The sequence below is a fragment of the Carya illinoinensis genome, chromosome 13 (assembly GCF_018687715.1).
Source record: "Carya illinoinensis cultivar Pawnee chromosome 13, C.illinoinensisPawnee_v1, whole genome shotgun sequence".
Lineage (NCBI taxonomy): Eukaryota > Viridiplantae > Streptophyta > Magnoliopsida > Fagales > Juglandaceae > Carya > Carya illinoinensis.
In genome coordinates this window covers 14,890,128-14,917,639 of record NC_056764.1, presented here as the reverse complement: position 1 = coordinate 14,917,639, position 27,512 = coordinate 14,890,128, and the positions used below count along the sequence as shown (strand labels likewise).

Genomic DNA, 27,512 nt, shown 5'->3' with positions numbered 1-27,512 from the left:
TCCATAGTATTTCTCGTCTCTGTTTTTTTTTTTTTGTTCACACCAGTTGGATAAACTGACAGATTAAACATGGAAGGGAAGACTGCCTCGCGTGCGGCTATTCTTGAAGTACTTGACAAAGATAATTATGTGGACTGGAGTATACGGATGAAAACCTATTTGATGGGTCAAGATCTTTGGGACATCGTTGAAGCAACAATCGAACCACCCAAACAAGAAGATGGAGCTGCTTTTAAGGTTTGGAGCAAGAAGAACCATATGGCTTTGCATGTCATTCAGAATTCTTGCGGAACAGACATTTTTTATGAGATTAGGAAGATTGTTTCAGCCAAAATTGCTTGGGATACTTTGGCAGAAATGTACAATGTGCCAAAAGATACCAACTCAGGTTTCTCTCTCTCTCTCTCTCTCTCTCTCTCTCTCTCTCTCTCTCCGGCCAAATCATGATTATAATGCTTAATAAAAAGAGGGTTTTTTGTGCACGTACAGTTGTTAGTGAAGTTCTTGGCAAAGATAATTATGAGGACTGGAGTGCTCGGGTAAAATCTTATTTGAAAGCTTATGATCTTTGGGACGCAGTTGAAGTAATAATTGAACCTCCTAAGCAAGAAGATGATCAAGATCATGATGCTTTCAAGGCTTGGAACAAGAAGAATTACATGGCTTTAAATGTTATCCAAAATTCATGTGGGCCGCACTCATTTTCACAGATCAGAGAGATTACTTCGGCCAAAATTGCTTGGGATACTTTGGCAGGAATGCACAATGTGCCTAAAAATACTAACTCAGGTATCTCTCTCTCTCTTCTCTCTCTCTCTCTCTCTCTCTCTCTGTGAATGATTGAGATGCTCAAATCAACAATGCTTTTGAGTGCAGTTGTTCGTGAAGTTCTTGAAGAAAGTAATTATAAGGACTGGAGTGCTCGAATTAAAACCTATCTGATGGCTCATGATCTTTGGGACGCAGTTGAAGTAATAATTGAACCTCCGAAGCAAGAAGATGATCAAGATCATGATGCTTTCAAGGCTTGGCACAAGAAGAATTACATGGCTTTAAGTGTTATAAAAAATTCATGTGGGCTGTACTCGTTTTCTCAGATCAGAGAGATTACTTCGGCCAAAATTGTTTGGGATACTTTGGCAGGAATGCACAATGTGCCTAAAAATACTCTCTCCCTCTCTCTCTCTCTCTCTCTCTCTCTCTCTCTCTCTCTCTCTCTCTCTCTCTCTCTCTCTCTCTCTCTCTCTCTCTGTGTCTGTATGAATGATTCAGATGCTCAAACCAATAACGCTTTTGAGTGCAGTTGTTCATGAAGTTCTTGGCGAAGATAATTATGAAGATTGGAGTGCTCAACTTAAAACCTATTTGATGGCTCATGATCTTTGGGACATAATTGAACAAACAACTGAACCTAATACACAGGAAGATGATGGGGTTATTGCTTTGGAGGCTTGCAATAACAAAAATCTCATTGCCTTAGATGCGATCAAGAACTCATGTGGGCCGGACACATTTTCTCAGATTAGAGAGATTACTTCGGCCAAAATTGCTTGGGATACATTGGCAGAAAAGTACTCAGCAGGTGAGTCCTTTCTCCTTTGCCTTCCGGCCTCCCTCTCTCAATGATGCATGCATATGCTCAAACATTTTGAATGTACAACATGAATAAAGACTAAAGTTGCAAGACAATGATAAATCTATTAATTAAATAAAAAAAAATTCGAAGGGCTACATCTCAATCTCAAGGCAACCTTGTTCTAAGTTTGTTTCAAATTAACTAGTATTAATACCTGGGAAAATATTAAGAATAATGATACGTATATATACGATACTTTTTACAACTATTTTAGCACCATATATCATGTGTAAAAGTACTGAAGGTGATCAAGTCAACTGGGAAACTCAAAAATTCAAACAACTTATATTTTAATGAAATAATGCAATAACATCGATTGGAGGTTGCAAATAAATTTTAAAGTAAATATATATGCCCATGTAATTAATCTATGCAATCAAACTGATATTTATTACATTAATTAATTAATTATTACATTTCACAATCAACTAGTGTAAACATGCCACTTTATTTGATATAAGTTTAATGTTTAAATAATGATAGAGATACAAGTATCTTACAACTTATTATAACTATAGCCAATAAGATAGTATTACCTCATAAAAACTACTAGCACTTTTGAATTTCATATCTCATTTGAATTTTAAACTACTTGATCGAATCGCCCTCTCTTTAAAAAGGGATTTTAAATTAATTATAAAAAAATATTGCGTATGCATCGTTATTCTCCAACCCTAAGCTAGATCCTTAATTTTCAGGATAAATAAAAGATGCTGCATAACTGAAATATATATATATATATATATTTACTAAGTTTTGCTATATATAAGTCAGTATGTTAGCATATTACTTATAATGCGAACCAATGTAATTGTTTTTTTGGCCTTGGGTTAAATATTTCAGATGCATTGACGTGGCGTTCTTTTTATTTGTATAAATTGTGGCCCTTAAATAACTACTTATTTCTTAAATTTATATTTAAAGAAAATTTCATCCATTAATTAGGATAAAAAAACATTGCAGGCACGAACCATATCTATCTTATGTATCGGAACTTGTGCAAGGCTTTGCGCAGTGGAAATTGGACCGCTGCAAAGGAGCTTCTCCCGCGTCCGCCCAATGCAGTGGGCGCGATAATCACACACAAGGGCGAGACGGCTCTTCACATTGCTGTTGATGGTGGACATTTTCGTGTAGTGGACGAGTTGGTAAAGCTGATGCCGGAACAGAACTTGGAAACCCTCGATTGGGCCGGTTTATCAGCCCTAAGTCGTGCAGCTCTTGATGGAAAAAAAGAGATGGCCCAGTGCATGCTTAGAAAGAACGAGAAGTTGATCAACATTCGAAGTCCGATTGGATATCTTCCGGTTTGTATGGCCATTAGTTTTGGGCACATAGAAACAGCTCGCTATTTGTATTCTCTTACTCCACCGGAAGATTTGATGCCGGAAAGTGGCTATAACGGTGCTAGTCTTTTTATCGATGCTATATCTACGGGAACCTTAGGTTACAACTCTTATCTATGAATGTACATTAGTTGTTCTGGACAATTTGAAATCTTCACAACGTAATTTCCTTTTTGTTCATTGTTTTCTTCCAACCAAGTACAGATATTGCTTTGGATTTATTACAGCGTTGCCCACGTTTGATATTTGCTAATAGCGAGTATGGGAACTACCCCTTGATGGCATTGGCTTCTACGCCTCATTTATTCCCTAGTGGAAGTCGGCTTGTGTTTTGGAAACGATGGATCTACAAGTATTGTACGTACCACACTCTTCTCTCTTGCTTTTCATTGAAATGTTTTGGTGTTTGCACTCATTTTCTATCAAGATTACCTGTGACACGGTCCGATAGTTTATCATTTTCTATATAAACCAGCCAGTCACTTAATACAGTCGTGTTAGCTAATGCCCGACATTAGTATGCTGTGGTAGGGTAGAAAAATGATATTAACCTATAACTAAATTTTTAACAATCTAATAAATTCATATTTTCATACCTAAAAAATGAAACCTTTAATTGAATAAAATAAAATTAAGAATATTGGAGATGTGGCTTTCCACACACCGCTCTCCTGGCAGGAGATTTCCTGTGTGAGGGGAGTGACAGTGCTAAGGACTTGAAAAAAAGATGGGAGAGGTCCGATACTCAAGTTAGTGTATAAGCCATAAAATGGAATAGGTATTAAGGAAGCTTGTTCCAAAGGAAGAGAGTAAGGCCTGTCTCGGATTAGATTAGTCCCCTACTTTTATAGCACAGAATCAATACATGATGGTAGGGTGGAATGAACGCTCGTTTTCTCATTGACAGCATACAGATCTGTTCACGTCATTAAAAAGACCTATTTCTATAAAAATTCTTAAAATTCCCAACGTACTCCTGTAAAACCACGAAATTGTCTATCAATTTTCTTAAACAAATAGGTTAGATCTCAATTATCAAGATTATGAAATGAATCAAATGCTTTAAAATAAATAATCAAACTTGCAATACACAACGATTGGTTACGAAGGGAAACTCTTTAAAGAATTCTTTAAAGGTAAAACCCAACGGGGCAAAACCCAGGAAAGTCAATCTTATTATTTGAAGAACAATTACAAGCAATAATCAATTACAAAACCTTTGCAATTCGATTCTCTTACTTGCCTAGACAAACGACCCGTTTGTCTTCTACCGCAGTAGCAGCCAGAACCTCTGGCGATCTTCAAATGTTGACTTCCCTTCTAGAACTCCAGAGGCTGAAATCCAATTGATGTTCCTTCACACTCAAAGCATGATCACACTCAAGAAGATATGAAAAATCCCATGAAAATTCTCAAGTGAATTTTCTCTCATAAATGTTCAGAATATCCTCTCTGAAATTCGTGGCTCAAAGTCCTTAAAAAGATACAAAACCGAATCCCTTTAAATAAAAAGTCTAGAAAGAGTTCTAGTCGCAGTAGGACTCTACTGACGGTTAGCAACAGACGCGAAAACGTGTTCCGATAGACTGCTAACATTTCGCAATAATATCTTCTATTATTGACTAAACTCTGTTCAGCTTTCTTCTTGATAAATAATAATCTTCCAGAACTCGATTTTAACCTCAAAGACTTATCTAAACAACACCTAAGACTTCTAAATAGACTCAATATTGTTTAGATACAAATCAATACTTATTTTACATTCATCCAAATTTAATCAAATAATGATAAGATAAACATTATCATTCATCCAAATTTAATCAAATAATGATAAGATAAACCTTATCATTTAGTCATCTAATCCTATCTAATTTTTGCCTTTACAATCTCCCCCTTTGGCGGATTGGTGACAAAACCAACTTGATGAATGTCTTGCATATACAATCTTCCCTTTGGCGGATCGGTCACAAAACCAACTTGATGAATGTAGTATGTACCTAAGACAAAAACAACCAGCAGACCAAGATCTTGTGAAAAATATCTTAATACAATAATGATAAAAAATGACATAGAACATTCCTTGAAACTCGTCCCAATAATAATCAAAGGTTAGATGTAATGTAAACCTACAAAAAGAAAGTGTTCTAGTCATCATCAATAACCATGTTCAATACTTAGTTCTCCCCCTCAATATTCTGCTGCTCCCCTTTTTATTTGTAGCAAATTCATTAAACTCTCACTTACTCAAACTCCCCCTAAATTTCACAATATCAAGATATTTAAATTTGTTTATCTCCCCCTTTTTGTCACTAATCTGAAAAGACACAAAATAGAATAAATATCACTTATGTGAGCCAAGATGAAGATACTAAGAAAGACATGATGAACAACTCACATGTGTCTCAATTTTTCATGGATTAAATGCACATAATGTATGAGCATGAATGTATGTTCAAACAATGAGCAAATGATTGAGACAACTTGGTTGAGACAAACAAACAAACACTTGGTGGGCATTCCATGGAAACCGAATGACAAAGGCTAAGGACCCACTCAAAAACCGTCCTCAATACATGCAAACAAAATGCTCAACTGAGCAACCATAGTGATTTTAACGCAACCCAACCAAATAAATCACATATAATGAATAGCCCCTCATAAATCGGCTGAAAAACATATCAACCCTAGAAATTTCAGAAGTCCGAAAATCACATAAGCCTTACCTTGATTAGGATGCAAAGATGAGTAGAACTGGATGATCTTCAGAATTTCAAAAGTCTAACTAGTAATATGAGTGAATGAAGGATTCGGTTGGTTCTCAAAAGAGGAGGAAATGTGTGTGAGAGCTGGATGCCGTGCAAAATAAGAGAGAAAGGGGGTGGGAGGTCAGCGCATGTATGAGACACAAGAAAGAAAGAAAAAAAAAACATAAGGCACATAAGTGCCGTGTGCCTAGGCACGTGCCCAAGGAAAAAGAGTCCCACTGGGACTACTGCAACACCAGCATAAGAGACCAAAAACACAGATTTAGGCTCATATCTCAAACAAACCAAAAAAAAAAAAACTTTATATTTTATTTTTGTATTTATTTTATAGAAACCAAAATAAATAGAGATTAGAAAAAATAAAAAATAAAAAAAACAAAAAAAGATTTTTATTTTTTATTTTTTTATATAAAGCAATAGGGCAAGTAACATGCCTAAATGCATTTTAGTTCAAACATAGTGTAACTCACAAAACAAATTCAATAAAATACACCCTTTTATTTACAACAATCACTATGGATATTCACTCCTCATAAGATCATCAATGTCAAAGTTCATGTGAGTGTGTGAGTGAGTATACTTATAACATAACATTTTTATGAACTCCTTTCTTCAATATATATATATATATTTTTTGATACCTTTATTCATGAAAGATTGCTTCTTATAGATGCTCACAAGAGTTTGTTGCTTCATCTTAAAAGTCAAACTTTATGCTAGGGCCTAGATACATGAGCATCTCCTCCAAACACTAGTTTGCACAATCCCTTTTTTATGTCCATTTTTGTTGCTCATCTTTTTCCACAATGATTAGAGCAACGATTCTTTCTATAAGGACTTTAAGGAGATAGATCCGTGTAGGGTGTTTGTCTTTTTCCGCAATGAATTAACACTGACTTTTTCTATATGGATCAACTCTTTGTGTTTGGCAAGATGAGAGCTCTTTATTGATGTACTAGGTTCAACTAGTATTAGTCAATTCAAGGTATGAACTCTCTCTTTGATGAGCATCTCATTAAATGATGTGAACTTTAATTATAAAAGACATATATATAAGTTTCTTACTGTGCATTGAAAATGAACTTTGCTAAGATAATTTATAGGGTTAGTATGCTCAAAGTAAATCGCACAAAATAGAAAGATGCATAGGTTCAGGAATTTATTATATGAGAACACAAATGCTCGAATTTTGACATATCAAGCATGCACTTTCCTTAAAGAAAAGATTTGAACCAAACCAGAATTTTTTTTCTTTTTTTTATATTATATTTTTCTTATTTAAAACTGAAAAACAGAAACACAAAACAAAACAGAAAAATAAAATGCATGTCCTAGGCTAATGCAATAATATAAAGGATGCAAGAACATGCAAGTAGTCCTATCCATTAATGTGACATGGCATCATCTTTGACCACCCACTTTGCTTTAAATTTTGGACTATTCTTTTTATCAACATCACTTTGTATGATCTTTTCTTTATTTTGAAAGCAAAAATTTGCTATTTCACCAATTTTGAGACTTAAAAAATTGATTTGTTGACTCATATCACAAACTTGATTCTCTAGACTATTTCCTTTCTTTTTTGGATTTCTTTCACATTCATTTTTCTTCACTTTATTCAAGTTAAAGCAATTTGGTCTTATATAACCAACAACACCACAATAATGACAAATAGGAATAAACTTACCTTTGGACTTACCTTTGGACTTACCTTGGTTGGGCTTCTTTGTCATTGATCTATCATGTGAGGCTCTTGAAACATGAGTTGTAGACACGGCCTTCTTTGGAGTTTCCTCATCTTGACTTCCTTTAACAAAAATGATATCTTTTGATGAGGTGGCAGCGGATGATGAGTCTTTAAGTTCCATATCTTGGGAAGTCATATACCCCAAACCCGTGCGATCACAACTAGATTTTTGAAAACTCAACATCTCTTATAGTTTCTATGTTGCTGTTTTTTCTTGAATCTTTTCCAATTCCTTTTCTAATGCAATTTTTTGATCCCTTAATCTTGCTATTTCAATATCAGAAATTTTGAATGCTTCAGACAAGTTATTTTTCTCACTCTCCATATTAGTGAATTTCTTGTACAGCTTCTTGTTGAGTTTCTTTAATTTGATCACTTCTTCACACATATCATTGTAAGCTTCTTGTAAACTCAACTCATGATCATCCACAACTAGACCAACCTCCGAATCACTATTGTCATCATCATTTTCAGATTTTGTTAGCTCAATATTAGAAAAATCATTAACAACAGTTGAAAAAGTCACAAAAGTATTGTCATAATCAGATGATGAACTTGAAGTTTCAAATTCTGAACTATCACTAAGTGTGACATTCAATGCTTTTCCTTTACTTTTCTTGAAATTTAGACATTCAATTCTTATATGACCATAACCAGAACATTCATGACACTTTACTTTATCAGATTTTTCTTTATTCCATTTTCAAAATAATTTTTCTTTGTAGAAAATTCTTTACCTCTTTTTTTCTTTCCACTATACTTTTTATTAAACATGAATTTTCTAAACTTTCTTACTATGAGATCTATATCCTCATTGTTAAGATTTTCTTCATCAGAGAAATCATCTTGATTTTCTTCTATAGTTTTTAAGGCAATAAACTTACCTTTTCTTGCTTGAGGAAGCGAAGATTCATACGTTTGTAAAGAACCTACCAGTTCTTCTACCCTTATTGCATCAAGATCTTTACTTTCTTCAATAGCGGTAACTTTGGGTCGAAATCTTTCAGGTAAAGACCTTAGAATTTTCCTCACGATCCTTGAATCCTCCACCTTCTCGCCGAGATTAAACCTGGAATTCACAATATCATTCAGTTTAGCATAAAAATCATTAAAATTTTCGTCTTCCAACATTTTAATCTCTTCAAATTTTGAGGTTAGCATTTGCAATTTCGAATTTTTTACTATTCTTATGCCTTCATGTGTAACATCCAAAATATCCCAAGCTTATTTAGCAATCTCACACATTGAGATTCTTTTAAATTCTTCGGAGGATACCGCCATGAAAATAGCATTAAGTCCTTTGCTATTCAAATTGCAATTGTTGATTTCATCTTTTGTCCAAGTATCTATAGATGTCTCGGATTTAGTTCATCCTCATTCAACCAAATGCCATACACGTTCATCCAAAGACTTGAGAAAAGCCCTCATACGAACTTTTCAATAAGCATAGTTTTCCCCATCGAAGTATGGTGGAACGTATAATGACGTCGACATGATCTACAAGGGCACGGATCACACTCGAATGAGTGAACCACGCTCTGATGCCAATTGAAATTCCCAACGTACCCCTGTAAAACCACAAAATTGTCTACCAATTTTCTTAAACAAATAGGTTAGATCTCAATTATCAAGATTATGAAACGAATCAAATGCTTTAAAATAAGTAATCAAACTTGCAAGACACAACGATTGGTTACGAAGGGAAACCATTTAAAGAATTCTTTAAAGGTAAAACCCTACGGGGCAGCCAAACCTAGGAAAATCAATCTTATTATTTGAAGAACAATTACAAGCAATAATCAATTACAAAACCTTTGCAATTCGACTCTCTTACTTGCCTAGACAAACAACCCGTTTGTCTTCTATCGCAGTAACAGCCAGAACCTCTGGCGATCTTCAAATGTTGACTTCCCTTCTAGAACTCCAGAGGCTGAAATCCAATCGATGTTCCTTCACACTCAAAGCATGATCACACTCAAGAAGATATGAAAAATCCCATGAAAATTCTCAAGTGAATTTTCTCTCATAAATGCTCAGAATATCCTCTCTGAAATTCGTAGCTCAAAGTCCTTAAAAAGATACAAAACCGAATCCCTTTAAATAGAAAGTCTGGAAAGAGTTCTAGTCGCAGTAAGACTCTGCTGACGGTTAGCAACAGACGCGAAAACATGTTCCGACGGACTGCTAACATTTCGCGATAATATCTTCTATTATTGACTAAATTCTGTTCAGCTTTCTTCTTGATAAATACCAATCTTCCAGAACTCGATTTTAAACTTCTAGATAGACTCAATATTGTTCACATACAAATCAATACTTATTTTACATTCATCCAAATTTAATCAAATAATGATAAGATAAACCTTATCATTCATCCAAATTTAATCAAATAGATAAGATAAACCTTATCATTTAGTCATCTAATCATAGCCAATTTTTGCCTTTACAATTCCTCCTTTATTCATAGTCATTCTGTGCTATAAAACTAGGAGAAGAACATAACTAAACTGATCAATTCCTTTGACTGGTCATTTCAAGCTTCCAGTTCTTCTGGATTGCTAATGTGGTTTGATGATGCCGATGAAAGGAACTAGTGGAAAGGCTCTCATAGGCAGACTCAGTGTGAAATATGCTTACCTTATCCAGAGTATTAAGGCCATTATTGACAGCCATTCAATTAATCATTGAATGCCTTGGGATCAAATCGGTGTGCCACAGATTATTCTTGTATTCTACCCTGGGATATTTTTTCCTGACCAATTGCCAAGCCGACTTGAATGAGAAAAAAATTGAAAGTTGGATCTGCAATGGATATCACCTGAATTGCCCGTCTATCCTCCTGAGGTGAAGTTTGGTTTCAAACCCTGGTTCAAATAGAGAAGGCCAAAAAGGGAAGGGCCTTTTCCCTTGGGGGCAGGAAAATCATGATTAGGATAGCTAACCCAAAGCTTGTACCATGAATCCTACAATAGATTGTTTTTTTTCCTTGCGATCCACAATGAGTGTAGAATAAGTGTTAATAAACAACAAATTCAATTAACAGCAAATCATCAATACTTGTGCAATTCAACTAGATGAAAAATATTAGAGTTATTTTTTTTTTAAAAAAATGCAATTAAACATCATATGTGATAGACAATCAATAATAGACAATCAATAAAGTCATGCACTTGTGGTGCCCAATGATTTTGTTGATGAGGAAAACCCAATTACTCAATAGTTTTCCCTAGAGCCTAGCTGGTCTAGCGTGACATGTATAAAAATTTCTTTGAAGGTGTATGGTTGGTGATCTAAGGTATATGTGATGAATTATCGGGAGTTTGAGAGACTGCTCACGTAGATTGATTTGTTATAGCATTGAAGATTCAGCAACCACTTGCTTGCTTCCTCAGGCGGAACTCCAAGTTGAGGACTTACTCAGAATATTGCCGCTAAATCTTACTCTCTTATGAGAACACTGAAGTCGTACTTATAAAAAAAAAATGGAAACACTGAAGTCTTTTTTAATCAGCGCAGTACATCTTTTAGGTAAAGAGGAAGGCAAAATTAGAACGTGAAGTGTGTGGTCTATTTATAGGGAAAAAACAACTGAAAACCTTAACTACATGTGAAGTTTGCGGTCTATTTATGGGAACAAAACAACAGAAGACCTTAACTACACGACCAAAGGTCAACTGAGGTAAGTTGAATGTCGATTGATGGTGCAAGTATGGCAATTCTGGTTTGAGTGCATGGTCACCGACAAGGTCGTTTAACCTAATTTTCTAACTAGAAAGTTGACTATTTATTGATAAACCCTATCGATATAGTATGATGCATCAGTACATCACACATGGTTAACCAAGCTATAGACCGGATGTGAATGGAGCTCATGCATTGTCAACTGAACTGTAAGAGCTGTTGACTGCGTGCTAGTTTTTTCTTCATAGTTTCTATCTTCAGCTCAAACCTTAGTTTGACCAAGTTATAGACCATGATTTGTGCAGAGTTCTTGCACAGTCGATTGAATGGTGAAAGTGGTCGACCGTTTTTTTCATATTTCCTATCTTTCTTTATCTCAAACCTCAGTTTTCTTTATATTTCTGGCGAGTTAAGTGTCTCAGTTGGCTGTGAGAGTGGTTTTCTTGGTTTGCAGAGGCTGTTACGTTGGGCTAGTGTGTATAATGTTTTCTGATTTTTGCTGAGGGTCTTGTGGGTTTTATAGAGAGGGAAAAAGGAACTACGTGAGTGATTAGGAGACTAGGCTAGAGTTTGAAGTTGGAGTTAATTTCCAATTGAGAAACTATGCAACTAGGAAACTAAATGGATCACTATAAGGAAAAGTAAACTGAGAGGATTGAGGCGTGAAGGATGAAAGCCAATCCTACAAGATTGTGAATGCTGAAAGGATAATGGTTTTGAAGTGTTTGAGTTGAAAGTTAATTTCAAATCAGGAAACTACTCAGTGAAACCAAATAGAAAAAATAAAATAAAAGAGGTGTATATTTTTAACAGTAGAAAATCCTATTCAAAACAAATTACTACCTCAAAACATATCTAATAATAATAATAATAATAATAATAATAAATAAAAATAAAAATAAAAAATACACTTTTGGGGTCAAGATGTTACACCATATGATATATGGTATCCACAAAAAGGAAATCGATCTCACAATACTCATAAACACTAAAATTGTTATTTCTCTTGTGATTCAAAATAATGATCTATTGACGAGATGAAAAGATTGTAATTTTTCTTGTGATTCAAAATGAATGTGTTGTGATTTCTGCTAATGCTTATTGATGAGTTGGTAATATTATAGCTTTTACACAATGATTTCAAATGTTAATGTTAGGGACACAAACTATTTATGATTTTTTTTAGTCAATGTGTATATTTTAAGCTAGACCTCAATTTATAAAAAATTGAAAATTTTCACCTGAAAAATGTTATAATACACGAATGTAAAAATGTCTGTATATATCCAAGGCAGTTTACAATAATATGTTAATAAAATGCGGATGACCACATAATCTTGTTCTTTTTTCTTATAATAAAATTATAAAATAATAGTTTTGGAACTATGTTTATATTGTGAAATAGTGAAAGAGAAATGATATTTGCAGTTGCGGTTGTGCAAGTACAGTGCAGTCTCTTTGAAAAAAGTGAATTAATACAGGACCCACATGAAAAAAACTAACTTTTTAAATTATGGGCCCCACTCTTTTTCAAAGCAATTGCACGACATTTGCACATTCCACGACTGTATGTAGCATTACTCATAGTGAAAATATTGGTTTCTCCATTGAATCCTTTTCTTGACTAGAAAATAAGAGTTAGTTGGGCCACTCCCTCACCCTACTATAGTTGTCTCTTAAACATTCATATAGAAAGTCGTTTTTACTTTATCTTTGTTCAAGGCTGTTCAATATGAATCCAAATTCTTTTTACACAAATCGACTGAGCACACACATTACTTTGTAACGGGTCCCTAAAAAAGAGGAAGCTTTTGTGATCATGAAAAAGATGAAGCTTTCGTGGATTTGGTTTGGGTTTGGTTCTTTCCAAAATTGGGCCCAAAACTCAACCCTTTGAATGAAGAACATGTATTTCTTGAATCATGTTATGGGATTGTGTCATCTTTATTATTAATAAGTAATTATGTCTCACATCTAACAAAACTTGACCCAAGTCTTACCCCTTCCACAATCAAAATGTGGTTAGTTGTTATGCTTCATTGAAATAACAATAGAGAATTTATATATAAAAAATGGCATCTTGGTCACATTTGCATGCCATTTATCTGGCTATATTTTATTTTTGAATGCTGCAATTTGCTGTATGAGAATGCCAATTTCATATGGTCAAGTTTTTCAAAAAAAATTTATTATCCTTGGACGTACTGAAGTTTTATGTATTTATTCCTCTCAAATGAAAATTGTTTATTAATTGAGGTCTAGATTACTATTGTGACTTGAGGTTTAATTGCACTTTTTGTTAAAGGTATCCACATCCAACTAGCTGATTCTATCATCAATGAAACTCGTTTGAACATTCAAAAAGTAGAAAAACACCAAAGGGATCAAGTAAACACGATCATATCAGGTATGTTCTGCCCTTGTTTCCTCTAAGTTTTGGCTTGTAATATGAGAACCATACTTATAGCAGCTTCAATTTTTTTTTTTTTTCCTTGTGATAATTGCTTTAAAGGCTGAAACCATAACTCCCTTTGATGATAAAAAATATTATTCTTTCTCTGCTCAAAGCATCAATGAAATTGCTTTCATCTTCAACGCAATTTCTACTAATAACAATAGTCAAACACGATGTAGTTCTATGAGAAGAAGTAGGGCAGCGAAAAATCATGCTGTTATTGATTGAGCTTAGGGTTGATGTCTGTAGGATTTTGCCTGCTTCGTCCCCACTCTAATTTGTCTGCAATGGCCCTGTGGGAGAGCAGGTTGGTGGACAAGTTTGTCCAAAGTATGAAAAACAATCAAAACATTTTTAAAACAATCATTTAGGGTAGGACAAAACGAGCAAAGCAAACAACCAATTGAGTCAACAATTGATGCTCTGAAAAATAGCTAAAAGGATTTATTACAAAAAACAAAGTTAAGCAAATGAATCAAATAAGATCCTTCTGAAAACTGTTTTTCAGTATTTTCCATTAGCATTAAAGATGGGTTTCTCAAAACTGGTCCTTATTGAAACTAAGATTTTTGAGCTCTATGTGGAAGGTAGTCGATCTGTGCGTATTGTAGAATGAGGCAGAAAGGCGGTGAAAGAGTTGGTTTTGGGATCCTCATCTATGAAATGGCTTGTGCAAACGTTGGAGTGTGCTTGCTCAAATTGGAAAGAGGAATTTTACAAAATCTGCCATGTAAGCAGCATTGCTTTCATTGCACAAAGATGTTCTAATGCTTATGGAAGGTTCCTGACTCTAGTGGGAATATATAGGGGGTGGAAGAAGTCTAATCATAATCCTTGAAGAAGTGGAAGGGAATGGTTGGAAAAAAATGGAGATGGAGCTTCTTGAGGTGCATGAAAGCGGGAAAATTCGGGAAGAATTCATTGAAAGGGGCTGGAACATCTAACAGAAAAGACTCGGAAAAAGGCTTAGTTAAGTCTTACGTGGAGGCTATATTGTCTCCACACGTTGGCTCTGCCATTAGAGGAGTCCACTGTAGGCCGAAGGAAGCATCGAGAAGAGATGGGCAGTCGTCAAAGGGCAATCTAGACAATTCACAAAGGCATGGTGTTACCATTGTATTGGGTGTGCTGAACATGTTGGTTAGACACACTGCCAGCCAATACCATTTACGCAACAAGGGAGGGGGGGGTGCTATGCTCAGTGGTTATGGTGCAGAGCAGATGACCTTAGATAGCCTCGAAAGGGAGATATTAGACTTGAGGGAGATAGTCAATAGTCTTACTCGAAGGGTAAACCAACGTTTTAGGTTTGGCTAAGAAGTATCTGTGGGTTGTGTAAGGGAGATAGAAGTATCTGTGGGGCTCGAACCACACGAGCCATAAAAGGAAAGGGACTAGCCCATATGGCCTTAAGACACATAACCCAATGTTTGTGGGCTAAAAGCAACCCATTCACCAAGAAAGGGCCCAATCGGGTTGGCTGATACAGGGGGATCTGAGTTTGAATCTGAGTCCGATGAGGCTCAGCTGACAAATGTGACGTTAAAAGCATTGGACTATTTCAAGAAGGTAGACTAACGCAAAACTGGTAGGAAGAGATGAGTATTCATAGGATCTGGGCAAGAAGCGGCAAATTTGGGTGAGAAGCGGTATTTGTCAGATTTGGGTGAGTAATGACTAATTTTTCGGTTGGGTGAGAAGACTTATTCCTCGATTGGGTGAGGAGAAGTGTCGACACAAGTATTTTAACTTTAACTTTGGCTGCAGTTGTCAAAATCACGCATATGACCTTAATCCGGAAAGCCCTCTACGGCCCGCACGTCGTCACTTTTAGTTAATTCTTCCATTTTTGGTCAATTTTCTTTTATGGTAATGTTTAACTTTGGTAACGATTTTATTCCAGATTCTTAGGCTAGATTTTAACCGAAGTTATCTTATTCTGTATTCTATTGTTTGGCCCTTAATTATGATTGGTTGTCAACTAGGGAAGCCCAACTTTTTTGTTAGCTATTTAAGCCCAACTTGTAGGCTTCAGAAGATTATCTTTGATTTATTTTATAGTAAAACCCTAATGTCAGTTTATCTTAGAGGCCGTGGTCGACGTGGATAGGTATTGAATGAGGAAGTCCCTCTCCGCGATCGTAATGTATAGGACACGATGATTGCAGATTTGCAAAGGCAAATAGCATAATTATCCCAAGGTCTAAAGGCGCAAAACCTGGAGGGTCAGACTTATGATCAAGAGTCTTAATCCAGTTTTGAGAACTTGTATCACAATCATGCTCCTTTTAGGGAGTACTATGGTAGGGAGGAGTGAGGTGGAGACCTAGGCTTCAAAGTGGATCTACTGGAATTTTCTGGTACTCTGTAGATGGAGGGCTTCATCGATTGGTTGTACGAAGTGGAACGTATCTTTGAATAAAAGGATTTCTCAGATCGTATGAAGGTGAAACTAGTCGACATCAAACTAAAGGGTCTAGCATCTGCTTGGTGGGAGCAGTTGAAGCGATATTGGGAGCGATAAGGTAAAGCCAAGATTGGCGACTAGGAGAAGATGAAGGGTCACTTTTTGCCCTTTGGATATACTTAGACCTTGTTTCAGCGACCTCACATGCTACGGTAGGTGATGACTGAGTTAAACAATGGTGGACTTCTTATTAATTCCAAGGAACTCCAAGTTATATTCTGGCATGTAAATTGAAGGCATTGAAAAAAGATTTGAAGGGGTGGAATGAATAGGTGTTTGGAGGAACTTAAGGGCTTGGAGAACCTATTGGAGGTAAGAGAAATGTCAGGAGTGGAAAGGGCTCGCAAAATGAGTGAATACACATTTACTTGAAACAATTACCAATTTTCTTTTTTGGATAAATAAACAATTACCAAATTAACTATAATTTGTATATATAATGTACATCATAACATAAGTTGATGGTATTTCTTTGTAATTAAGGAATCAAATCATTAACCTTATACATAATATGACTTTCATTATACTAGATAAATTATAACACATATTGTAAATTATAACTATTACTTATTATTTATAGTTGCATGTTATTATATTTTTATGGTGTCATGTTTAGGAACTTATATGTTATAATTATATATTTATATCATATGCTTGCAATACACTAATAAATATAATATTTAATAATGTAAGCTTTAATATATTCATAACTTATATTTAATAATAATATATTATATAACTAGAACTTTTGATTTATTATGTTTTCTATAAATTAAATGGTTTAGTTTAATACATTTATCTATGTATTATTTTTTTTTAATTTATAACTATCAGTTAACTTATTTAATAAAAATTTATATCATAAGATTTTTTTAATCAAAACTATTTGGTTTAATAGTTAAATGGTTAGATTTTTTTTGTAAAATTTTAAATTTTTTATATTAGTCAAAAGATAAGAATTAAATTAAAAAAAATCAAGTTCGAGCTCGAGCTACTCGAATTCAAGTCGTTTGTTTATTTTTATCTCAAGTTGAATTAGAGCAACATTAATGGTTAACGAGCTGAGTTCGAATAAGGATACTGAGTCTTATTCAAGTTCAAGCCGAGTTCAAATGAGTAAACATGCTATTTGAGCTTGAGTACCTTTGTTTGAATTCGACTCGACTCGATTTATTTGCAGGCCTATTGTAACTAATATGAGAATTTTCTTTCCGAACAATTTTCTTGGCGACCAATATTAGATGAACTACCCACACATTTAAGGATGGCTCGAGAGGCCTTTTGAAGAAATGGAGGTTAGGAAAGTGTTAAAAAGCATGGTGGGTGATAAAGCTCTTGGCCCGGATGGCTTCGTATATGGCATTCCTTCAGTCTTGTTGGGAAGTGATCAAGGGTGATATCATGGGGGTCTTTCTAGAATTCAATGAAAATGGAAGGTTTGAAAAAAGCCTCAATGCAACCTTCATTGCTCTTATTCCAAAAAAAAGAAACAAGAGGTCGTTGAGGTTAAAGATTATCGCCCCATTAACTTGGTGAGTGGGATGTATAAAATCATCTCAAAAGTCTTGGCGAATAGATTAAGCATGGTGGTGGAGAGAGTAACATCAAAGCCCTAAAATGCCTTTGTGAAGGGGAGGCAAGTACTCGATGCGGTGCTTATTAGATATTGCCAATGTATGTTTGGATGGTAGACTTAAGTTGGGAGAGTTAGGGTTTCTTTTGCAAATTAGATATGGAGAAGGCCTATGATCGAGTCAATTGGAGCTTCTTACTCTATATGCTCGAGAGATGTTGTTTCGGGGGGTGAAGTGGTGCTCATGGATCAAACATTCCATCTCTATTGCACGTTTCTCTATCTTGATTAATGGCACAACAAGCTGTTTCTTTCAAAGCTCACGAGAATTGAGAAAGAGGGATCCCTTATCTCCATTGCTATTTGTTTTTGTAATGGAAGCATTTTGCAAAATGATCGACACTGTTGTGGAGGCTAGTTTCATATCTGGCTTTTCAGTGAAGGAGGCAAATATTGGCGCTCTCAATATTTCTCATCTCTTATTTGCCGACGATTCCCTGTTAATTTGTGAGGCTAGCCATGATCATATCCGTGCATTGAGGGCTCTCCTTCTATGCTTCAAAGTCGTTTTTGGATTGAAGGTGAACTTGGCCAAATTAGATGTAGTTTTGGTGGGGCAAGTGCATAATGTGGATAGTATGATTTCTATCTTGGGATGTAAGATATGTCATTTACCCATGAAATATCTTGGCCTCCCATTGGGTGCTCATTACAAATCGATATCCATTTGGAATGATGTCCTAGAAAAAGATGGAGCGGAAACTCGCTAGTTGGAAGTGGATGTATTTATCAAAAGGTGGCATAGTCACACTCATCAAAAGTACCCTATCGAATCCACCGGCTTATTTCCTCTCTTTATTTCCACTTCCATCAAAGGTGGCTTACCTATAGAGAAAATACAGTGTGATTTCCTATGGGGAGGGATATGATATGTTCAAATTTCATTTGGTGAAATGAGTCACTATTTGTTCCCCAATTTCAAAAGGAGGTTTGGGTATCCTAAATTTCCAGCTTTTTAATACGGCATTGTTGGGCAAATGGCTATCGAGATATCCCTTAGAACATGGAGTTTTGTGGAGAGAAGTTTTAGACTTAAAGTATGGTTGAGCAAGGGGAGGTTGGTGCTCAAATGAGGTGAGTGGATCTTGTAGGGTGGGGCTTTGGAAGTACATCAGACGTGGATGGACTAAATTTTCTAGTTTTACCCATTTGAGGTGGGTGACGGATCCTGAATCAAATTCTGGCATGACATATGGTGTTGTGACAAGGCATTTAAGGAAGCTTATCCAGACTTCTTTGGTATAGCGAGAATGAAGGAAGCCTCAATTGCAGACCTCCTTGACCAATCTAATGGCACTCCCCAATGGAAAGTCACATTTTTTAGAGTTGTCCATGATTGGAAAGTTGAAGCAATTTTTGAATTTTACATCCTAGTCTATCCTGTCCCTTTGGGGGGGAGGTGAAGACAAGCTTTTTTGGTGCCCCTCAGCGAAAGGGAGTTCACAGTACGCGCCTTCTACCATTCCATCTCTAATTGTAATATAAATTCATTCCTGTGGAAAAGCATTTGGAAGACAAGGGCCCCCTTAGAGGCATCCTTTTTTGTATGGACAGCTTCTTTGGAGAAGATTCTCACCATTGACAACTGAAGGAAACACTAAATCATAGTCTTGGATTGGTGATGTTTGTTTAAAAAGAGTGGGGAATCTGTTGAACATCTACTATTAAAAGAGTGGAATGGCTTTTGCTAGGGTGGGTGTAGCTTGGGTGATGCCAAGAAGGGTGATCGGCCTCTTATCTTCATGGAGAGGCTTCCAAGGTACTTCTCAATTGCCACAATTTTTCCAATCTGCCTATGGTGGTGTCTTTGGAAGGAGAGGAACGAGAGAAACTTTGAAGATCGTGGCCGGTCATTGAATGAACTCAAAACTCTTGTTCCAATGGTCGCTTGTAATTGATTATAATGGCATGACCATTCATGAATTTCTTGTATCACCAAAACATCACTCTAAGGGTTGCTATTGTATATGACCCGTGTACTTGGACTTTTGCCTATTCCTACGATCAATAAAATCTTATTTACCGATAAAAAAATTTTGTCCAAAAATGTTCTGGAATTTTCTGTTCGTGAAATCCATCTGGAACCCAACCAAATAAATCACCCAAATTGAAACCAAAAATCCCCGCATATTGCAAAAACCAACCAAATAAACCCAAAAAATAAAAACCCCAAATCTAGACATATTAACATAACAGCAAATGAAAAAAAATAAAGTTATGGGTGAGCCAGATCAACTCCCATTTCTTACATTTACATGCATATCAGTATTAATCACTACCTTATCAGACGTGTTGTTGAATTTCATCTCGTCCTATACTTCTTTTGCATGCATATCTGATTTGTCTTGCATCCAATCCACAACTAGAGTTTCTAATGTTTTTAAAAATATATATCATATTATATTATCATATTAAACAATTTAAAGCGGTTGGGTCTTAATCTACTGCTATAAGATTAAACACTAGAAGGGACATTTACGGATGATAGTTCGATAAAATATGGATATGATACAATAGCAACAATAAACCAATATTAAAAGTGATTGCTAGCGCCTCCTAACGAAGTGGAGGTTAGTACTCTCCACGCAAGTGGTGACAATGACTCCAAATTTAAAATAATTACAAAAAACAAATATTTAAAAGGATTGCTGGCCTCCTTTGCTCATTGCATTTCTAATGGCATGCCATGTAATTATGAGGAATGTCAACTAAAATGATAATATTATAATCTTCAAGCAAGATGGATAGGATCCGGACGGCTTCAAGACCATAATCTATGGCCAAAATGCATTCAAAACCCATCTAACTAGAGGCGGAGTGGGACGAAGTACCATCACGGTCATGCTTGAAGATTAATGACACTAACAAAATAAGGTCAATTTTCAAAAAATTTCATTCAGAACTACATTAAAATGATGGTACTCTTCTAATTTAAGATAATAAGACTAATATTGATGCCTGTGTTCTAGATTTAGCATATTCTATAAAATTTCCTTTTGACTTACCAGAAAAGGAGATTTTAATGGGAATATGCACAAATTCTTTTCTTTTCCAGTGGAATATAAATATTTTATTAGTTTCTTTCAAGTAATAATTTTCTAATGTGTTTAAAGTAAGAAACTAATATTTTGTTTTTACTTTGCAGTGCGAACTCTACCGCGCTATCTACTTTCAAATGTCCTCAACTTCTTGGGTACACCACATCCACTCAACTACTATCATATCTTGGTTTTTTAACTTTTTTTATTTTCCTTTTTGTTTTCTCCTTCCCTTATCATTCATCCTGTTAAAAATTGGCATCATTAACAAATTTTGTGAAGGAATCGAGCAGTTATATGAAATGAAGTCGATCCATGTCCAATCCCATAAACTTCTTTGTCAAATGTGTAAAGTAATATCAAATTCAAATGAACAAGGGACGGATATGCCTGTTTGTGATGCCATCGTCTGTGCTATCAAGAGTGGGATTATTGAGTTTGTTTCTGAGATGCTGAAGGAGAATCCAGGACTTGTATGGGCCAAAGGTGAGAGTGAAAGAGGTATATTTTCCATTGCGGTGCTACATCGTCAAGCCAAAATCTTGAGCCTATTACTCGAGTTTCATTTGAAGAATGCCGTGACATGTTGTTTTGATGTCAATTATAATGGCATGTTACATATGGCGGGCATGTCAGCAGAGTCTACCATGCTTAATTGCATCCCAGGTGCAGCTTTGCAGATGCAAAAGGAACTGCAATGGTTTAAGGTCCGCTCTCACTTTTTCTCTCTGTGATATACTTTTACTTATAGGTGTGAGAGAAAATTTCCAGAGCTTTAATAATAGAGAAAGAAAAACAGCAAAAGTAGGTAGAGAAAATGAGGATGGACAGGTTACAATTGAGGTATTGACGGCCAATACATTTGAGGTATTGGCAGCTTATTTTTTCAAAAAAGTGATACAACACTTTGGACGCATATGTTTCTAAAATGAGTTATTATATTCTCAAGCCAGAGTGTAGAGAGCACTATTCACGTTACTTATATTGTAAAATTTGATTTGTAAGATTCAAATTTTAAAATTTATCTCTTAAATCAAATTATGTCATATAAGTATTTTACCAGATGTGTTAGATACACCGACTTATAAATAGAATTGTTTTTCTAAAATTACTATAAGATTGCCCACTCTTGTCCTTTCTTCACCACGGAGAGAAAAGAAAATGGAGAATGCTTTACTTAATTAGAAATTCTAGGCCGTCTATTCAAAAGTGTAAATCAAATTAGGGTACTATTAAATAAAAGACACATAATTAACAAGGGTTTTCTGATCGCAAGAAAAAAAAACTTTAAACTCAGTTTTCTGAACCTACTTTAATTATTTTTAGGTAAATTTGGTTACACACCTCTTGTGCCGTACCTGATTTTGTAAAATAACACCTTATGGTTTCAATTATTTTGAAACATGTCCATCCGTCAACTTTACTGTCCAACATTAACGAGAGACACATGGCCCAATCACAAATTGCCACATGTCCACCAGAATCTTTTTAAAAATAACTAAAATTTGTCTTTTTAAAAAATTAATTTTTATAATAAAAAACAGCTTTTATTATTAAAAACTCGAAAATTAAAATATCAAGAAAAAAATTGAAGGACAGCCACTGGTGGTTCTGGTTTCTGGCCACCATGTGGGCGGCCATGATCAGGCCACCCTGTGGCTGCCGGGGTGACACCTTGGCCTATGGAGGTGCAACCAACCGGTGGCTGTCCTTCAGCTTCTTTTTCTTTTTTATTTTTATTTTTTTAAATAATAAAATCCGTTTTTATTATAAAAATTAATCTTTATTTAGTTTTTAAAATATTGTGGACACTTGGCAGTTTATGATTAGGTCATGTGTTTCCCGTTAATTTTAGTAGACAGAAAATTTGATGGAGGGACCTATTTCTAAATAACTGAAACTGCAAGGTGTTATATTTTTAAAAAGAAAAACGTAGGGAGCTAATCCAAAGTTGGGTACAGCAGTTAGCACAATGGGTGGGTGACCGAATGTACCTTCTCTTTATATTTTAAGTAAATTATGTTAACGAAAATTTTCCTGAGCTAGCTTATATTTTGTAACAAACCAGCTTGAAGTGTTCAGCCCGTGTGGCCCATGGGCTGCAGTTATCTTTTACCTTGCATTTCACCCTTTATATTATTAGTTGGACTTATAATTTGCATTAATTAGTGGGCTTCGGCCCGTAGTGTTAACTAGTTGCAGATTGTTGTTTTATTAGTGGACTTAGGGGATGTTTGGATATAATTCACATCCTATTTTATCTAATCTCATTTCCTTCCCAAACATCACTCAAAATCAAATACTTTCAAACTGATCATTACAACTTTTTAAAATTAATTATTACAACTTTTCCAAACTTTCAAATAAAAACAATTCAACTTTTTCAAATTTTAAAATAAAAATTATATTAAAAAATTATATTCTAATAATATTTTTTATTCAACTTTTCTCTCTCCTTTCCCAAAACCCAAAAAATATTTAACTCAAACTATCTCACTACTATTCATAAATCATCTTACTATTATTAACAAAATTCTTATCTCATCTCATTTCCTAATCATCTCTTTAGATTGTTGCTTTTTAGCCTAGGCCCATTAGTGGGTCACATGTATTGCAACTTTTGCTCTTGGGATTTTATCCAAACAGTACGAGAAAGTTCAATTTCTTCTTCCTGAAGGTCCTCACCCTCGAAGCGAGATTATTGTTTCAAACCCTTGTAGTGTGTTACATATTTGCATTCTTGACATATTAAAAACACTTTTTCTTTCCATATTTGCATTATTACGCTTTGTGTCTCTTCTTTTTTATATCTGATGGAACTCTGTTTGTTCAAAAGAGAATTATAATTTCTTTCCTAAAGTTTTGTTTACTGATAAAAATAATAATTTCTTTTCCAATACTCTGATTTCCCTTCTCTATATAATCAAGATCATATTCATTTTCATTGCATTTTTGCTCTGCAAACTGAGAGAGAAAATAACAAAGATTGGTAGGACTTCTTATGGGTTCTGACATATAAAATTTTCCATACTAAAATTCTTGAGATCTTCATCAGCCTACCTTGGATTATAGAGTGTCCTAGTGCCACATGACATCATTATTTGGTTCATTTTGTACGTGTAAATATCTCATATAATAATTAACACATCAATATATATAATGGTGTTTACTTCCATTTCTTTCTCAGATTTTTTTTTATAAGTAAGAAAATTTATTGATCCTCATAATTAGGCTAATTAACCCCCTCTAATACAATAGCCTTAGCCCAAAGTAACAAAGATTAGGTTTTTTCTTGTATACGTCCAGTTTACTTTATTACTCCTATTGAAATATATAATATTTTTACTTATAAAAAAAATATGTGTTAGTAATTATTTGAAGTTTTGTCTTCAAAAAGTTTCCAAAAGTATATCTCATCAAAAACAAATTACCTAAAGTATCAACAAAATACAGAATGCAGCCTTTCTTGGTAATCGTTGGATTGAAAGGATGGATGAGAGAGTTATAGGGATTTTAAAAATTAATTGAGGAATGATTTATGGTTATTTGGGTTGCGGGAAACACGGACATATTTGTAGGAGTTAATGTGGTTTAGTTCATGGCCTTATTTCTAGTTCATTCTTATTGTATATGTTTGTGTGGGATCCTTGGGTTAGGCTTAAGAGAGTAAGATTTATATTTGTTTTATTTGGACAAAACCTGTAAGGCTTTAACCATTGACTTTGTATAATACCTCAGATTGTGAAAATATGTATTATGTTACAAATTAGGCAAGTAGATTATGAAGGCGATACAATGGTGTTAAATCCTACATGAGTGAGATGCTAACTAAACTTGCTCTAATTGTAACTTTAATTTCTTCAGTTGGAGCATAGAGCAGGTAAAAGATATCAAAAGCTGCATGCAAACTTGCTAGGCCTTGACGAGGATCTCAAGGATTTGTGTATAGAATGTTTTGTCCCAGATGAACTCCTGCATTTTCTTTTTTAGTATACATGCTTGGAATATGCAACATCTGGTACAACATTTAATTGGTCTATTTGGGCATAGTGCAGATGAATGGTACCGGAGTCAACTTCACACTATCATGTGGTGCTAGGGCACTATTATAAGGACTCAGAAGGCCCAAGCCACCATATCTTTGCCCATTCACCAAAAGAATTAGACAATGTTACAATTGCTACCCCTTAGAATCATTATAAAGGGCCTAAACTTCTCTGCAAGTAATGTGAGATTTTATTCACCACCTTTCTATATCTAGGAGAAGAAAAAAGGTATATACAATCTAGGAGAAGAAGAAAGGTTTAATTTGGTTAGTTGGAAAAAGGTTTGTCAATCGATTTATTGTGGTGGTTTGGGCATAAAAAATTTGAGGTTGTTTAATAGAGCACTACTAAGGAAATGGCTTTGGAGATATCACGCGGAGAAATTAGAGGTGCATATTGGGTGAGTTTGTGGAAGTTCATTCGAAAAGGTTGGGTGAATTCTCTAATCATATTAAATTAAAGGTGGGAGATGGGAAGTGGATTCTTTTTTGATATGACATTTGGTATGGGGATTCTACGCTTAAGTCGGATATTCTCTCTCTTTTTGGGATTGCAATGGATTAAAATGCAGCTGTGGTCTTTCTCATGTATTGATAATATTATTTAGTGTTGACTTTCTTAGGGATGCCAATAATTGGGAAGTGGATGATGTTATTGCTTTTCTTGGAAGACTTAATAGTTCAAGGTGATGCTGGGAAGGGAGGATAGTTTGCTGTCGGTTCATGCAGAAAATTCCAAGTTCTTTGTTTATTCTTTTTACAGAATTTGAACTCACAGGAGCTGTGAGTTTCCTTGGAAAAATATTTGGAGAGTGAAGGTTGCTACCAAGGTGGCTTTTTTCAGTTGGGTGGTATCTCTAGGTAAAATTTTGACAATTGAGAATGTTAGGAGGAGTGGTATGTGCATAGCTGATTGGTGTGTCTTGTGCAAGAAGGATGGAGAATATGTTAATCATCTTTTTCTTCATTGCGAAGTGGCCATGTCTTTGTGGAATGAGGTTTTTAATCAGACGGGTTTACTTTGGGTGATGATTCCTTCTTGTTTGATCTGGTGTCTTTGGCTTAAAAGGAATGGGAGATGCTTTGAAGACAAAGAACGTTCGATGGGAGAACTTAGGGATTTTTTTTTTTTTTTATACTTTGTCTATGGGCTAAAACTCTTGTAGTGGATGATGCTAACTTCCTGAATTTGTATTAGCTTTTCTTTTGTTTTTAGAGAGGTGGGTATTTCCTTTGTATAAGTCCTGTGTACTTGGGCTTTGCCTATTCTTGGGAATCAAGTTTCTTATTAATTATCAAAAAACAATTATTGACATCCTCGTCAGGCCATTCTAATTGGGATTGACTTTATACCATTTTTAATGGCCTAAGGAAGGTGTAAGCCAAATCTTGGCTTATACTCTAAGAGGACTAGCCAATGTTACAATTAGAGCCCATTCTAATCATAATGAATTTCAACTTTTCTCTCCCAAGTAATGAGGAATTTGTTCACTATCTTCCTATATGCAATTTGGGTATTGCAACTATAATGCAAAGTAGGCCCAATGAGGATCTCAAGAATCTTTTTTATTTTCTCTTCCAATGTACATAATTGAAAAATACATCCAACACTTTATTATTCAATCGAGGGTGGTGTTTTTAGTGTGAATTAGACTGAATAAGAATAATCTACAATAATTGAAGCTAAATTTTAATTTTATAGTTAACAGTTATGAGTTCTGCTTAGAAACTCATTCTTTGTGTGAATTGTCTTCAAATGCTACAATTCTATTAATATTTTGGTAACCTTTCATTCTAAGATTTTGTTTAAAAAATTCAGGAGGTGGAAACTATTGTCCATCACAAGGTTAGAGAACATAAAAACGAAGATGGTTTAACTCCCCGAGAATTGTTTACACAGCAGCATGAGGCTATGCTGAAAGCTGGAGAGCAATGGATGAAGAACACAGCAACATCTTGTACAGTGGTCGGTGCCCTCATTATTACCATAATGTTTGCTGTAGCCTTTACTATTCCTGGTGGTAACAAGCAAGATACAGGCTTGCCACTATTTTTACAGGAAGACTTGTTCATTATCTTTATAATTTCAGATGCCTTGTCCCTCTTTTCCTCTTCAACATCAGTCATGATATTTTTGGGAATTCTCACATCTCGATATGCAGAAGATGATTTCCTCAGGTCTTTACCAACAAAAATGATAATAGGCCTTTCCACCCTCTTCTTTTCTATTGCAACCATGATGATTGCCTTTTCTGCTGCTCTTTTAATCATGCTACGTGGGCATTCATGGATTGTTGAGCCTATAATTTGTTTGGCTGGTGTTCCAGTCGCCCTCTTTGTAATGATGCAATTTCGTCTTCTTGTTGAAATGTTCATTTCAACTTATGGACCAGGCATCTTAGATAGGAAAATAAAGCTTACTTTTAACTAATAGCTTGTGCAGTATAGTGAATAATGTGTTATTATGTGTAAAGATGTAAACGATTTGAGTTGGAGTAAACAGTGAATTGTAAAAATTTGGTCATTTACTTTTATCACTCGAGTTGGTATTCCAGTTTTCACCAAATTTATTTTGTATTCATGCGTAGCTCTTTATCTTTCAAGCAAGTTTGAGTTTGTTCACGGTTACTGAATTTTAACCAAATAGATTACTTTTATACATTGTAGTATATTGTATGACTTTATTTACAAATTTTTAC

At 35.0% G+C, this 27,512-nt stretch overlaps 1 protein-coding gene across 1 annotated transcript; it reads left to right on the top strand.

The window, feature by feature from the left end:
- On the top strand, nt 1-27,347 carry LOC122291609. The gene is made up of 9 exons (XM_043099413.1): nt 1-388; nt 490-789; nt 877-1,582; nt 2,600-3,082; nt 3,187-3,339; nt 13,481-13,582; nt 20,876-20,923; nt 21,051-21,475; nt 26,633-27,347. The coding sequence occupies exons 3-9, from the start codon at nt 1,264-1,266 to the stop codon at nt 27,242-27,244; spliced, it is 2,142 nt and encodes a 713-aa protein (XP_042955347.1). The 5' UTR covers nt 1-388; nt 490-789; nt 877-1,263; the 3' UTR covers nt 27,245-27,347.
- The last annotated feature ends 165 nt before the right edge of the window (nt 27,348-27,512 follow it).